The following is a 15,385-nucleotide window of genomic DNA, read 5'->3' as shown; positions in this document are numbered from 1 at the left end:
GCTAATCACCCAACAACCTTTGAAATTCTGCCCATCTAACTTCAGTTCATTGACTCTTTCTGTGCCTTATGCTATCGCCTTATCTGTAATTGTCTGCCTGTGAAAATGATTTCAAGTGTGCACAGAGTGGTATGGTACGTAAGCCCAAACCTAATTTCCTTGGGCATTGCACTGAAAAAAAGAAGCATGCTATCAGTCATGCCACTTCTTTACCCTTCTTCTGCCAAAAAACTTACTGGAGGATGCTGGCATGAGATATCTGCGATGCTCTGGACCTGTTATTTGGCACCAAGCCGAAGGACCTTGTTTGTGACCGAATTGTGTGAGACATTATCTGGTGATCAGTTGTTGTGGGATATTCCGTGTTTGCATTTGTGATGTGCTAAAGAATGTAGAAAGTTCTCCAACTGGTCGATAACTTGAGCCTCATTGTGATTTCTTGCAAAATTCGATGTACAGAGCTTTGGCTTTAAGTGGAATGTGAAAATGGATCACAGCCCACTGATCCTGCTCTGGTGGCTTAGGGGCTACATTCGTCAGCTGAACAAAAGGCTGCAGGTTGGAACCTCAGTTGCTGCATTATGATGGGAAAAGAATGCAAGAGTTCTCGTGTGGCATGCTTTGGGGTCACATTAAAAAATCCAAATTTTTAATCTGGAGCCTCTCCACTACAATGTCCCTCTTAGCCAATGTTCTTGCCTTGGGTTGTTTAAGCACCATCGGTCCGACCTTTGTGTGGTGCCCTCTGCCGCTTCTGCCTGGGATGGTCCAGACCATTGACCAATCTCTCGTCCGTGTGGCCACTGCTTGCAGGGACAGTTCTGCACGCTGGAAGGGAGCCCCCGTGATAGGGCACCGTGAGTCCTCCCCCCCAGCGTCGGTGCCTCCTGCCTCGTCCAGAGTCTTGATGGACTTCAGGCTCACGGGTGTATTCGAGTCCACCTGCCCTTGTCGCGCCGACAATTCGAACTTCGAATCCTGCCCCGAACCCAGCTTCCGGTCCCTCGTCTCCAGCATGCCTGGACCCAGCACAGGCCGCAGCATGTCTGACCTGCTGAAGATGACGCAGGACTGCTCGGTGGCATTGCAGCGGCTAGAGGACATGGTACCCGGCTTCCACTACACAACGCGGTCCACCCGCACCTTGGCCGGAAAAGAGCGGCTCGCCAAAGCAGCAGCGTGCACCAACGGGGCAGGTGCTGCCGCGGTCATGGATGACGAGTGGATTAAGAGCCGCGTGCAGAAGGAGCTGAGGCGTGGGCGAAGTGACAAGCATGGTGTGGCCGTGCGCAGTTACGGTTACACCGTGACTTGGAAGGACCTGAACACTGTGCTCGGTACAAACTGGCTGAATGACGTTGTCATTGACTTCTACATGGGGCTCGTGGCCGAACGCGCCAAAGAAGTTTCAGACGGTCTCCGCGTTCATGCGCTGACGACGCACTTCTTCAATGTGTTGAAAAACCGGGGCTATGAAGCCGTGCGCCGCTGGACGGACACGATTGACTTGTTTGCTTTCAACTTAGTGCTTGTGCCCATCCACGACCTTGATCACTGGTCACTCGCCGTTCTGAATATAACAAACCAGACATTTGAGTTCTACGATTCGATGGGTCGTAAGAACTGGAACTGCTATCAGGTGTTGATGGCATACCTGAGGAAAGAGCATAAAGACAAACGGAAGCGTCCACTGACTCCAGACGTAAAATGGGAATGCCAGTACGTAAAGAACCTTCCGCAGCAGACTAACTCTCATGACTGTGGTGTGTTTGTGTGCCTCTATGCGGAGTGCCTCGCAAGAGGTGCGTCATTCAATTTTTCAGCTCGCGACATTCAGCGGTTACGATATAGAATCGCCTTTGAGATCTTGTCGGGGAAGTTGATGGATCACTGACATTTACTGCTGCTTCCTCTGAAGACAAACTGGTGCGTTACCTGGGAGAGAGACTTTGCCGATTGCAGCCTCCACGCATGTGCCTGTGTTGTTTACATGAACTTACTTGATTACCTGTGCTTGGAAGTCTGTCGACGCCTCGTCTGTGCAGACTGGACATTGTCTTCGTTTGTTTTATGCGGGCTGGTGAACCCCGTTGATTTTTGCAATGTGATACAAATGTTAAAGATCTTCAGGCCTCTGCCTTCTGCCAATCCAAAGGCCAACAAAATACCAATCCAAAGGCCAATGGAAGCCTCTACGTTTATTTTTTGCACAATGTTGTTGAGCTCTACCTATTTGTGAGGTTCTCGATCAGCCGCAACCCTTAATGGCCATGTTCATGGAAAGCTGTTTCGTTTTTGAATACTCCATTTTCATATTTCAGGTGTTCTATAGGAGCTCATAATTTTCACTCATTTAATAACCTTCTTGCCAAGCTCTCTTAATTACAACAGGCCTTCTGTGAACTATGCTCAAAGCAGGGTGTCACTGCTTGTTTCCTAAGAGAAGACCTGTTCTTAAAGTTCTAGGCCACCTTTTCAGTGTATTTACAATGAGAAAGATTCAATTTTTGCAGTCCTCACTCTCATATAGAGCCATAATAATGACCATTCAGTGCCCTGGTTGTTCATTATTGCTGCTGCGACATCTATCGCACCCATTACAGCAGACTTTGACAAAAAGAAAGCTTCTTCCTGAACAAATTTTTCTATTAGGGTTGGTATTGTGGCACGGTGCTTAAGGCGATGTTATTGCCACATTTTTTTTTTTAATTATCGTGTTGAGTTTTGTATGGGCACAAGAAGTGTTGTACATCAGAATTTCATATCCTGGCGTTGGGTGCTCCATCACTCTTTTCTTTTTCTTTCTCCATTGGAAGAACCCCACGGAGGAAATAAATGTTCATGTATTTTTTTACTGTTACATATCCTCATTTTGATGCTCATTTCTTACCATCATTTCTGCAGCTGGGCTAGTCTAAGTAGGCTGTGGTTGGTACTTAGATCAAAATGGTGAATCAGCATTAGCCAAAGTGTTAATTTGTTGTGTAGTTGGATTCTTTGTGAGCAGTGAGCCGTGCAATAGTTGAAACAGGTGTCATGTTATAGCTATGGACTGCAAAAAAAGTGCAAACAGACATTTGGCTACTGATGCCTTGGCCTTTTTTTTTTTATGGTGACATCCACTATACTCGCTGACATTCTGTGGCTGTGAAGGGAAATCTGTGGAGGCAAAGCATGCACAAGTGATAGCACTTTCAAAAAGAGTCCCGCGTTTTAATCGAGGTTAGTTTAGGTTGGGGAACCCAAAGCATAAACACTTTATTAGCAACAGTTAAATAAGACAGCACACACCACTGAGTGTAAAGGTTTACTTATTTTGTGGCTTTTCCCTTCCGCGTCTGGGCAGACGCGAAATCGTCGCACATGGAAGCTGCGTCGATTTATCGTCTGTTCCGAGCAACCAAAAGATGTCAGATGCTGCCGGACTACTTGGCGTGGTAACACGAGCAGCAGCCACATGCCTGTAGTTTTCCCTTGATAGCCACAGAAACTTGTCCACGAGTATAGCTGATATGAATCAGTCGCTCTCGCTCTAATCCTTAAGCAAACACTCGGACTTAAGAATTCTGGATCTGCCATTGCCAGTGCGAACTGCTCCATGTCGGATTGCTGCGGATGTTGTCAGGTGCAAAAAGCATCGATTTCCATGTGTAAGTGCTTGCCATTATTGAGGGTTCGGGGCAATTTCAGCATAAATACCAGTCTACTTGCCAGCATAACGACTGCATAACTGCCAATTTTTGTGACTTTATTGTAAAATGCCCAGCTTTTAGAGCTTGTCTATGATTGTCATATTGAGGCCAATTTTACCGTTTTTCATTTCTGGCCAGTTTAGGACAAAACTCATTATAAATTGGTACAGATAGAGTCGTCCACCGATTTTTTAGAGGCTAATTATTCAATGCCCTCATTCATTCTGACCTACCAGCAGCAGTGCCATTTTTTCCATAGAACCAATGCATAACGGCAACTGAAATTTCAGCCTTTGTTCTGTGAATATTTCATGAAAATGTTCATTGGAATACATCTTCGTTTTGTGTGTGGTGCACATCATTCTTCCTGTGACCAAATAGCAGTGTGCCTGTTCACAGCGTCCCTAGAGAACAAAGTCTGTGATGTTTTTTTCGTACACAGTTGACATCATGACAATTAAAACAGTGTTAGCGTTTTGCACCAATATTTAGTCATTTTTTTCCTCGACTGCAGTATTTCTCAACTGTTAAGCTTGGAAGATCTGGCGTAATCTTGTCAATAGTAGTGGTCAGGTGCAACTGAGTCCCCACACGGGCAGATGAGGCATCATTAAAAAAAAAAAAAACTTGGAGTTCGTGCATAAAGCATGGACATGGTACTTGGTGCAGTATTATGCTCAGTAAAGTTTTAATGTTTCATGCAGTATTGGCTGAAGTGAACATTTCCAGATGCAAGCGAGCAATTTCCTTTCAAGAAGAAGGAGAAAATAATTAGTGCTTCTAGTTCGATTTGTCATTACCCACTAGCTTTATATTCTTTCACCTCAGCACAGGTTTGTGGGTAAGCAGTTGAGCTTGAGATCGGGCAACACTTTAAGGAGCGCTCAAGAGGTCATGCGTAGTATGGGGATGTTTTGTATCCACGTAGCATGCTCCAATGTGGAAACCAGTCTCAGAGGCCTTGTTTTACCTTACTGCAGACAGTGGAAGTTACATGGCTGCCATGTTTTAAATATCGCTCGTGAGGGCTGCAGATGAAGGCAAAATTGGAGTTCATTTTTTTGACAAACCAGGCAGGTGACAATGCCCAGTGTTAATATTGAACGATTTGGGCCAAAGTATGCAATCTTGCTGCAGAATTTGCGCAGGAACAGAGCAGCCGTAACTGAAAATCTTTTTTTCCACGATTTTAGAAGAAAAATGCACGTCCCTGAATAGGTAGTGTCTCTGGTGCAGGCAAGTCAGCATAAGCATAGCCTTTGAGATCACGTTTTGTTAATTAGACAGGGCTGTCGCTGGGGCATGGGTTTGAACACCACCTATTGCCAAGGCACAGTTTTATTTGCTGAGTAACCAGCTGAAAGATGGAATCTCCAGCTGCAGTTGAAGCTTTGGCAGGGTACCGTGTCTTTATTTTTTCGCCTTGTGCATTTTTACTATTGTTGCATCAGTTATTACTAAAAATAGGACCCTTTCGCAAATAAGTTCTAAAGGTGCCAAAGTATGGGGTGGCATAAGATTGCAATATGTGCATATAAGAAATTGTATGATCATGCCTTGTACCTGTGTCAATGCAAGATACCATATATCAGACAGGTAGCTGCAAGTTCCTGAAGCAGGCAAAGCCTGCAACAGCAGAGTTGGGGGAAAAGTCACCGGTCTAAAAACAGCGTTTTGCTTTTTTTATTTCCTGCTGTTTATAGTTTACTGCTGCTTGTGTGCTGCATCTAAATGTAAATCATCATTATTAGAGTGTGTGTGTGCCACAAAAGGCATGTGTTTAGAAAAACATTCATGTTATTCCCCCCTTCCATCAGGTAGGCGTGTTTCTTTTTCTTTTGAGTTTTCAAGCTTGATGGTTGGCAGGTATGATGCTTTTAAATCAACCAGTGGAGCACATAACACGTTGTAGATCAACACTAGCAAATTCAATTTGCCGTAAATATATACGACGAAAAAGGGTTCTACTCAAATTGAGGACGACGCAACGAGCTATGGAAAGAAGAATGATAGGTGTGACGTTAAGGGATAAGAAAAGAGCAGATTGGGTGAGGGAACAAATGCGAGTTAATGACATCTTAGTTGAAATCAAGAAAAAGAAATGGGCAGGACATGTAATGAGGAGGGAAGATAACCAATGGTCATTAAGGGTTACGGACTGGATCCCAAGGGAAGGGAAGCGTAGCAGGGGGCGGCAGAAAGTTAGGTGGGCGGATGAGATTAAGAAGTTTGCAGGCATGGCATGGCCACAATTAGTACATGACCGGGGTTGTTGGAGAAGTATGGGAGAGGCCTTTGCCCTGCAGTGGGCGTAACCAGGCTGATGATGATGATGATGATGATGATGATGATATATGACGCTAGCAGGAGGTTGCAGAAGGAGACAAACATGGTCGACTGAACACTGCCTTTATTCTTCGTCTACTTCTTTCTCCACTACTGCACCGTACCGTACTGTTGTGCGGTTCGTCACATGCTTCCCCCTCCCACCGAGAAAGTCGTAGGTAAAAGGCCGGATGGTACCATCAGAATGTCCTCACATTTGAAAGATGTCAGTCTGGCAGTGCGGTGACGTCCAGCAGCACTCAGGTGGCCGAGACTGGCTGTTGCACTCTGGACAACATATGCACACTCCTATGAAGGAAGGTTTAGACGCATGGAAACCGTGGGAACTCAAGTGTCTTTGTGACTTGGAGACACGCGATGTCTCCTGCTTGACCCTTCGGTGGACTGGGTCATTAAGGTGACATCTCTGTTGGTCTGGTATGCCTAGAAAATGTCTGTGTCTTTTTGGTCCTGGTGCACAGTGTTGTCATAGGAATCCTTGGTGTGGGAGCAGTCCTGATAGATAGTGCTGAAGGTGTGTTTGACAACGTTTATTTCTTGCAAAACGTTGTATTCGTTGTGTTCGTCTCGGGTTTAGTTGCCTTGGGCACTCACATTTTCCTTGTTGCATCTGTGCTTTCAGCGGCGCTCTTTGTCGTCGTCCGTGTCGAATTTGTCTCTGCGATGTTGTTGCGACAGTTGTTGAGGTAGCGTATCTTTGAGATATGCCTTCTTATTACTTGCACTAATTCATGCAGAGATGAATGAGTAATGTGTGCACTGCTCCTTTTGGTGAGATTAGTCTGGTAGTGAATACAGTGCGGCAGCCTTCTCAGAAGGCTTTTCCGAGGCTGCCGCAACGACATGAATGGGCCCTTCGGTAATTCCACAGTGCGTGATGCTGCTTTGCGTGTGCGACGCTTCTGCATTGGCAGCGTTTTGTTGAGGTGTAGTACGTGGAAGGCTTGAGAGTCTCGAAGCAGCTAGATCTCTAGGTGTATATGGCTCCAAATTGTCTTCGCCCTGAAAGGGGTGTGCGTTGGTGCTGGCACTTGCATTCTGATTTCGTCCTGGCAGTAAGCAAGTTGGCTTAGTTTCTTCAGAATAAGTAACAGCTGCGCTTGAGATGTGGCATTGTTTGACGACCATTGAAGTGTCACTTGACTTTGGTTGGAGCTGATGATGATCTCTACATGGAAACTGTGGGTGACTTCGGCGACCCAGTTGTAATGTTTCCAGCTGTTGGATAATGAGGGAGTCTGCAGCGTATATCTTGAACCGACTGATCATCTCTTCCTTGATTTTCTCCCATGATTCATCGTTATCAAATATGTGCGTTAGGTAGAAGCGAAATGCCTCATCGGTGACATAGTCATTGAAGTTGGTGACCATATCCTCTTCCAACCATGATGCAGCAGATACGTGGTGCTCGAGGAGGCGAAACCAGTCTTCTACGGGCCCATCGTCCACTGTGCTCTCTGAAACTGTATATATATTTAAGTTGCCGCATTTCATTTCAAGGGCATATATATACATATGTATATATATACATATTACGGGCTATCGATCCAACTTTCAGCCAGTGCACATCAACGACTAGTGAGGATGTAGCTGCTAGGATTGCACAGCCATTATCATTATTATTGTGAGCAACATCATCATAACAAGCCTTGCACACATGGAGGAAGGAAAGCGTAGGAGAGGCCCAGCCAGCACGGACGTGTTGGAGAAAGTGTGGCAGAAATCACATGCTGTTTCTCACAAAGGAGCACTATGACTGGTACCCCAAATGTCAACGTTGCCATAGCAACCATGCTCCTGAAGTTCTCACTGCTGCTCTAGGCCTCTGAAAAGTGAGACACTTTTTTTCGGCCCGTGTCTTTCTCGCAGCACCATCTGTTTGCGAGACAAGCTTACTTTGGAGTGTGATGTGTATAAGCTTGAAAGTTTTTAGGGTGTATGAGCGTGAGTGTCAGCGAGTCAGACACTCAAGTAATCGCGGCGTGGGACTCCGTCGTCTTCTTCAACATGTCACGGAAAAACACAGGAGTGCGTCTGCTTCACTAAAGCTGTTGTAGAAGTTTCGTAGCTTTGTTCCGATGCGTGTCGGCAGCACGCACTTCTGGCGGCTCGTAGCAATGCAAGTTCAAAGCTGACGGCTGTCTGCTCCGGCGAGCTGATTGAGGGCGCAGAGTGAGATGGCCCACCAACATGGCTGCATTTCCGGCTTCAGAAACGTTACATCAGGGCCTCTCCTGTTTCTTTCCTCCATGCTTGGAGATCTCTAAAATGTGGCAGCCATGATGTGTTTCTGGCTCCTCCAGTCACTTATGCATGCAGTCAGCACTAAAGCATAACCTTCAAGATTGGTTTTTGTTACTCAGTGGAAACTGGTTACTGGGTTGTAGATTTGAACATCATCCTTCCTTTATTGATTGATTAATTTGTTTTTATTTCATACTCTGGGCCATGATGTTGATGCTAGGTCCAGCATTTTAACAAGATAATTTAGCTGGAATAAGATCAGTGGCTGCATGACAAGCGACCTGTCAAGGGCGCAATGTGTGATCTGCGCACACTTCACTCGTCGGAGTTATTTAATTTTGCTGCTTTGCATTTCAAGGACATCACAAAAAGCATTTGGCATCATTTTAAACAAAGCTAGTAAACATAGCAAGAGCCGCCATCAACACTTCCTTTGCTAAGGGACCCTTTCCAGAGAACACGCAGGCATCCTAGGAATGTCTAATGCACCGTTTCTCAAAGTTTTACAGTGCATGACCCATTTTAGTAGTGCCAAACCTACCATGACCCCTCCCTCCCCTCCCCCAAACTTCATAAACCTTCAAAAATGTAGTTTTTGCAATGGCACAGATAACTTTACATATTAATTTATAAAAACATAATTTAACCACAACAGAGAGAGTTAGCAAGAATATTTAATGTATTTCAACAAGGATTGATTTAATAATGTATTTTAATGAGACAGATATACTTTCTTAGTATAACCATGTCTGCTGCACCATAATTCTAGATTCGACGAGTGAAACTGGCTGCGGTTGGGTGGCTGTATTCAGTGAAGTCTTCTTTGTGGCGACCGAAGGTTTAGATCACCGTTTGTCTTGCTGTTTCGCCTTCCATCTTGAGGCAAAAACTAATATGTACACTCTGCATAATAAGCATAATTTCAGGGCTGACATATGCTTATGTCACTCCTAAAGAAAACGGCATTAAAAAGTAACAGCACTGAGACTAAAAATTCATCTCTGCTGCGGCAAGCAGAATGTAAATATAATTGGACTCTCCATGACTCAGCCTCAGTTTGAGAAACACTGGTCTAATGGATATCCCTATACGGATGTTAGGGAAATCCTAAGGATGCACCTGAGTGAAGCACGGAATGATGTTTTATGAATGCCCAAGCTAGGCCTATCTTTAGGTGTCATTCGGACATTAGTGGGATGTCGGTGCATCGGCGGTGCAGCAGAGGCATAGACGTAGAGTATCCGCCTTGCGTGCAAGAGGACCTTGGTTCGAAACGCGGTGCCGCGCAATTTTCCACCGGATTAAAAAAAAAACATCCGTGTGTTGATGAACTTGCATAAACAGGCCTGGAGTGCTGCCTGATCCCGGTGACAAGAACCGGTAAAGCACTCCCTCACCAGAGCAGGATTGGCCACCCTGGTGCAGTACTTGGCCACAACCTCCTATATGAATACAACAATAAAACCCCGGCCCTCAGTCCCCAGCGGCTGCGAAGCAACTGACGCAACCTGTGACATAGAAGAGGGTGCTAAGAATACCTGGGTCCGAACAGGCCGCCATTGGAATCTGAACCTGGCAGCGTTTGATGCTAGAACGTTATCTAGTGAGGCGAGTCTATTGGAGGAATTAGAGGGTAGTAAATGGGATATAATAGGGCTCAGTGAAGTTAGGAGGACAAAACAACCATATACAATGCTAAAAAGCGGGCACGTCCTTTGCTACCGGAGTTTAGCAGAGAAACGAGAACTAGGAGTCGTATTCCTGATTAATAAGGATATAGCTAGTAATATACAGGAATTCTATAGCATTAACGAGTGAGTGGCAGGTCTTGTTGTGAAACTTCATAAGAGGTACAAATTGAAGGTCGTACAGGTCTACGCCCCTACATCTAGTGATGATGACCAGGAAGTCGAAAGCGTCTATGAAGACGTGGAATCGGCGATGGGTAAAGTCAAAACAAAATACACTATACTGATGGGCGACTTCAATGCCAGGGTAGGCAAAAAGCGGGCTGTAGACAAGTCAGTGGGGAATATGGCATAGGTTATAGGAATAGCAGCGGAGAGTTATTGGTAGAGTTTGCCGAACGGAATAATTTATGGATAATGAATTCCTTCTTCCGCAAGCGGGATAGCCGAAAGTGGACGTGGAGGAGCCCGAACGGCGAGACTAGGAATGAAATAGACTTCATACCCTGCGCTAACCCTGGCATCATACAAGATGTGGACGAGCTCAGCAAGGTGTGCTGCATTGACCATAGCATAGTAAGAACTCGAATTTGCCTAGACTTGAGGAGGGAACGGAAGAAACTGGTACATGAGAAGCTGATCAATGAGTTAGCGGTAAGAGGGAAAATAGAGGAATTCCAGCTCAAGCTACAGAACAGGTATTCGGCCTTAACTTGGGAAGAGGACCTTAGTGTTGAAGCAATGAACGACAATCTCATGGGCATCATTAAGCGTGTACAATAGAAGTCGGTGGTAACTTCGTTAGACAGGATACCAGTAAGCTATCGCAGGAGATGAAAGATCTGATCAAGAAACGCCAATGTATGGAAGCCTCTAACCCTACACCTAGAATAGAACTGACAGAACTTTCCAAGTTAATCAACAAGCGTAAAACAGCTGACATAAGGAAGTATAATATGGATAGAATTGAACATGCTCTCAGGAACGGAGGACGCCCAAAAGCAGTGAAGAAGAAACTAGGAATAGGCAAGAACCAGACGCATGCGTTAAGAGACAAAGCCGGCAATATCATTACTAATATGGATGAGATAGTTCAAGTGTCTGAGGAGTTCTATAGAGATTTATACAGTACCAGTGGCACCCACGATGATAATGGAAGACAGAATAGTCTAAACGAATTTGAAATCCCACAAGTAACGCCAAAAGAAGTAAAGAAAGCCTTGCGAGCTATGCAAAGGGGGAAGGAGGTAACGGCAGATTTGTTGATGGATGGTGGGCAGATTGTTCTAGAAAAACTGGCCACCCTGTATACGCCATGCCTCATGACCTCGAGCGTACCGGAATATTGGAAGAACGCTAACAAAATCCTAATCCATAAAAAACTGGATGCTAAAGACTTGAAAATTATAGACCAATCAGCTTACGTTCTGTTGCCTACAAAGTATTTACTAAAGTAATCGCAAAAAGAATCAGGAACACCTTAGACTTCCGTCAACCAAAGGACCAGGCAGGATTCTGTAAAGGTTACTCAACAATAGACCATATTCACACTGTCAATCAGGTGATAGAGAAATGTCCGGAATATAACCAACCCTTATATATAGCTTTCATTTATTATGAGAAAGCGTTTGATTCAGTCGAAACTTCAGCAGTCATGGAGGCATTACGGAAGCAGGGTGTACACAAGCCGTATGTAAAAATACTGAGATATATATAGCGGCTCCACAGCCACCGTGGTCCTCCATAAAAAAAGCAACAAAATCCTATTAAAGAAAGGTGTCAGGCAAGGAGATACAATCTCTCCAATGCTATTCACAACATGTTTACATGAGGTATTCAGAGACCTGGATTGGGAAGAATTGGGGATAAGAGTTAACGTAGAATACCTTAGTAACTTGTGATTCGCTGATGATATTGACTTGCTTAGTAACTCAGGGGACCAATTGCAATGCGTGCTCACTGACCTGGAGAGGCAAAACAGAAGGGTGGGTCTAAAAGTTAATCTGCAGAAAACTAAAGTAATGTTTAGCAGTCTCGGAAGAGAACAGCAGTTCACGATAGGTAGCAAGGCACTGGAAGTGGTAAGGGAATACATCTGTCTAGGGCAGGTAGTGACCGTGGATCCGGATCATGAGACTGAAATAATCAGAAGAATAAGAATGGGCTGGGGTGCGTTTGGCAGGCATTCTCAAATCATGAACAGCAGGTTGCCACTATCCCTCAAAAGGAAAGTGTATAACAGCTGTGTGTTACCAGTACTCACCTACAAGGCAGAAAGCTGGACGCTTACGAAAAGGGTTCTACTTAAATTGAGGACGACGCAACGAGCTATGGAAAGAAGAATGATGGGTGTACCGTTAAGGGATAAGAAAAGAGCAGATTGGGTGAGGGAACAAATGCGAGTTAATGACATCTTAGTTGAAATCAAGAAAAAGAAATGGGGGGGGGGGCATGGGCAAGACGTAATGAGGAGGGAAGATAACCGATGGTCATTAAGGGTTACGGACTGGATGCCAAGGAAAGGGAAAGCGTAGCAGGGGGCGGCAGAAAGTTAGGTGGGCGAATGAGATTAAGAAGTTTGCAGGGGCAACATGGCCACAATTAGTACGTGGCCGGGGTAGTTGGAGAAGTATGGGAGAGGCCTTTGCCCTGCAGTGGGCGTAACGAGGCTGCTGCTGCTGATGATTGGATGTCAGATCCCGGCATAGTCGGGGTAATAATAATCACTTGTTTGTCAATGCTACCTTGTGGCACCAAGCCGCTAATGTGTTGGGCAGAGTCACTGTGAAAGCGTTCAATGCTTTATTGCTACTGCTTGTTGTACAAGATGTCAATAACTGCAGCAAAAGAAAACAAAGCTATCTCTATCTTTGTTGCAAATATAGCACAAGGTGAGCGAAATTTAGTACAATAACAGCTGCCCTGTGTCCGTTACGAGCATTCGTAGCGGAGCAGAAGTGCACATGGTGGACACTCAACCGACTGTACTCTACAAATCACATTTGCATAGCATGCAATGTCTACTGTATGCAGAAGAGCGCAGGCGCCGGTGCATCCGCAAGAAGTGCAGTGGGAATACTAAGTTTAGTTTTTATTTTTAGGACCTTCCACGTGGCACAGGTGTTACAAGCAATTAACTGAAGTTTTCAAAGTCAAAGCTCTCATAAAATATGCCATCTATATGGTGTATGAATGAGCTTAAGACGCTATAGCGCTCGATTATAGTTTGAACATACCGGAAAACATGTTTTGCTTCCTCAGAGACAGAAAGAGAACTTTTAGAATGCTGACTATTATTAGAGTTTTAGAATAGGGGCGCCAGAAAATATAGCATCAGCGCCACTGCGCATGCACGAGGCGCCAAGAGTCGAGCATCTGCCATGGTGTCTACCAACCAGGAATACTGGGAAAACCGGGAATTCTCAGGGATTTTGAAGAGTCTGGAAATACTCAGCGAAAGCTCAGGCAATTTGTGCTTCTATCAGAGAAAATGAGCTGCAATGCTATTGAAAGAAAACGGAAGTCGCGCTAATGCTGGCTCGATTAACGTCGAGGAATTCGTAACTTTCACGTACGGTGGCGCCGTCGTGCGGCGGGGGCCGGAAACAATCGAAAGATTATACTCGCCACTGGCTGCCGCCCGTTCGCGTAGCGTATTGGTGTTCTCTACGATTTTCCTTCACTTGTGGTTGATGTTTTAACGCGTTTAAAGCTCCCGTGGGATCCTGATAGACACTTAGCATGCTCAGAATAAGCAAACATAGAAGTAACCGTATTTGCTGTGTGCCGCAATGCAGAAGTTATGCGGTAGGTGATGTGAGCCTTCACTCATTCCGACTGGCTGCGTCCATGAGGAATAAATTTATTAAGCTGTGGATCGCCGAAGGTGTCGCAGAAGCGATGAAGGTTTGCAGTGCGTACTTCATGCCGGAGGTCTTTTTTGGAATACGGCAGATTAGTGACAATTCCGAGCAATTGAAATCACAAATAGACACACCTCCATAAAGACGCAGGCATAGCGCCATATTATGTGCACGGAAAGAAATAATGCGCAATCTTAACTCAAATATGCCTAATGTACCTAGGTTAAACAATAAAAAAAAGAAGACTATGAACGACCACACCCAAATTTTCTGATCCCCTATTGCGAACTGTGCTTTTGTACGTCTCCGTCTTTTGTCGTCTCCCAACTTCCACCAATCCTCCAATTGCCTCATACTAATGCCTATTGCGGACACGTTCACTTTTCCACTGCTCCCACTGAACCCAAGGGCGTCAAGGAGGCCAGTCGTGCCTAAATCGACCGCTGGGTAGACGTCTTCACATTCCAATAAAACATGCTCCATAGTTTCCCTAGCTTTACCGCAGCAAGCACATGCTTCTTCTTCCTTCTTATATCTCGCTTTATAGGTGCGTGTTCTAAGGCATACTGATCTCGCTTCAAAAAGTAATGAGCTTCCCTTTGAGTTATCATAAATTGTTTCTTTCCTTTTTTCCTCTTAAGTAGTTACTAATGGCAGGTTTATTTTCCATTGCCGCCACCCATGAGATTATTTCAGCCTCTCTGACCTTCCGCTTGACCTTCATTGTTGCTGTGTTGCCCACCCTACTGGCCGCATACTTGCTGGTAAGCTTCCTAGTTCTTTTCCTCCACTGTGAATCATTGTTTTTCCTGTACAGATACCTGAACACTCTCCCAGCCCATTTACTTTCTTCCGTATTCCGCAGCCGTTCTTCATACTCAATATAACTGTGAGCTTCCCTCACTTCAAAACTAGTCCAGCCCATATCATCCTGCACAGCTTCATTTGTAGTCTTCCCGTGAGCGCCTAATGCGAGGCGACCCACTGACCTTTGGTTCCCATCAAGTCCTGATTGTACCCGCCGTGGCTGCTCAATGGTTATGGTGTTGGGCTTCTGAGCACGAGGTCGCGGGATCGAATCCCGGCCATGGCGGCTGCATTTCAATGGGGGCGAAATGCGAAAACACCCGTGTGGTTAGATTCAGGTGCACGTTAATGAACCCCAGGTGGTCGAAATTTCCGGAGTCCTCCACTACGGCGTGCCTCATAATCAGAAAGTGGTTCTGGCACGTAAAACCTTATAATTTAATTTGAGTCCTGATTGTACCCCTGATTTGAAGCAAACAACCGCATTTCCCGAGGTGCGTCCTGGAACCATTACACTTTTCCACATACCTCGAAGCACCTCGTACCTGTTGTATTCCCGTAGCGCTCTGTGCTTCATTATGGCTGCATTTCTCTTCCCCTGCACTGTTATTGTTTTTTCGTGTTTTCATATATGTATTGCCTTCGTTTATCCATATACCAAGGTATTTATATTCTGTTACCCGAGGTATTTCTTGGCTCTGTATCTCCACTGTCTGTTCACTGTTTTCATTGAATACCATAACAC

At 45.2% G+C, this 15,385-nt stretch overlaps 1 protein-coding gene across 2 annotated transcripts in view; it reads left to right on the top strand.

Moving 5' to 3' along the window:
- LOC142583317 (protein FMC1 homolog) overlaps positions 1–15,385 on the top strand; it is a 32,064-nt gene that overhangs the window by 1,969 nt on the left and 14,710 nt on the right. The window contains exon 2 of one of the 2 annotated variants that reach the window (XM_075693739.1): positions 814–4,177. The exons of the other annotated variant lie outside the window; for it this stretch is intronic. Within the exon in view, the coding sequence (XP_075549854.1) occupies positions 908–1,894 (987 nt within the window). The 5' untranslated portion in view covers positions 814–907 and the 3' untranslated portion in view covers positions 1,895–4,177. Of the gene's footprint in view, positions 1–813; positions 4,178–15,385 lie in introns of those variants that run through there. 2 annotated transcript variants of the gene reach the window in all.

The sequence above is a fragment of the Dermacentor variabilis genome, chromosome 5, assembly GCF_050947875.1.
Source record: "Dermacentor variabilis isolate Ectoservices chromosome 5, ASM5094787v1, whole genome shotgun sequence".
NCBI classification, from domain to species: domain Eukaryota; kingdom Metazoa; phylum Arthropoda; class Arachnida; order Ixodida; family Ixodidae; genus Dermacentor; species Dermacentor variabilis.
The sequence above is the reverse complement of the archived record's forward strand: the minus strand, read 5'-3'. Positions and strand labels throughout refer to the sequence as shown.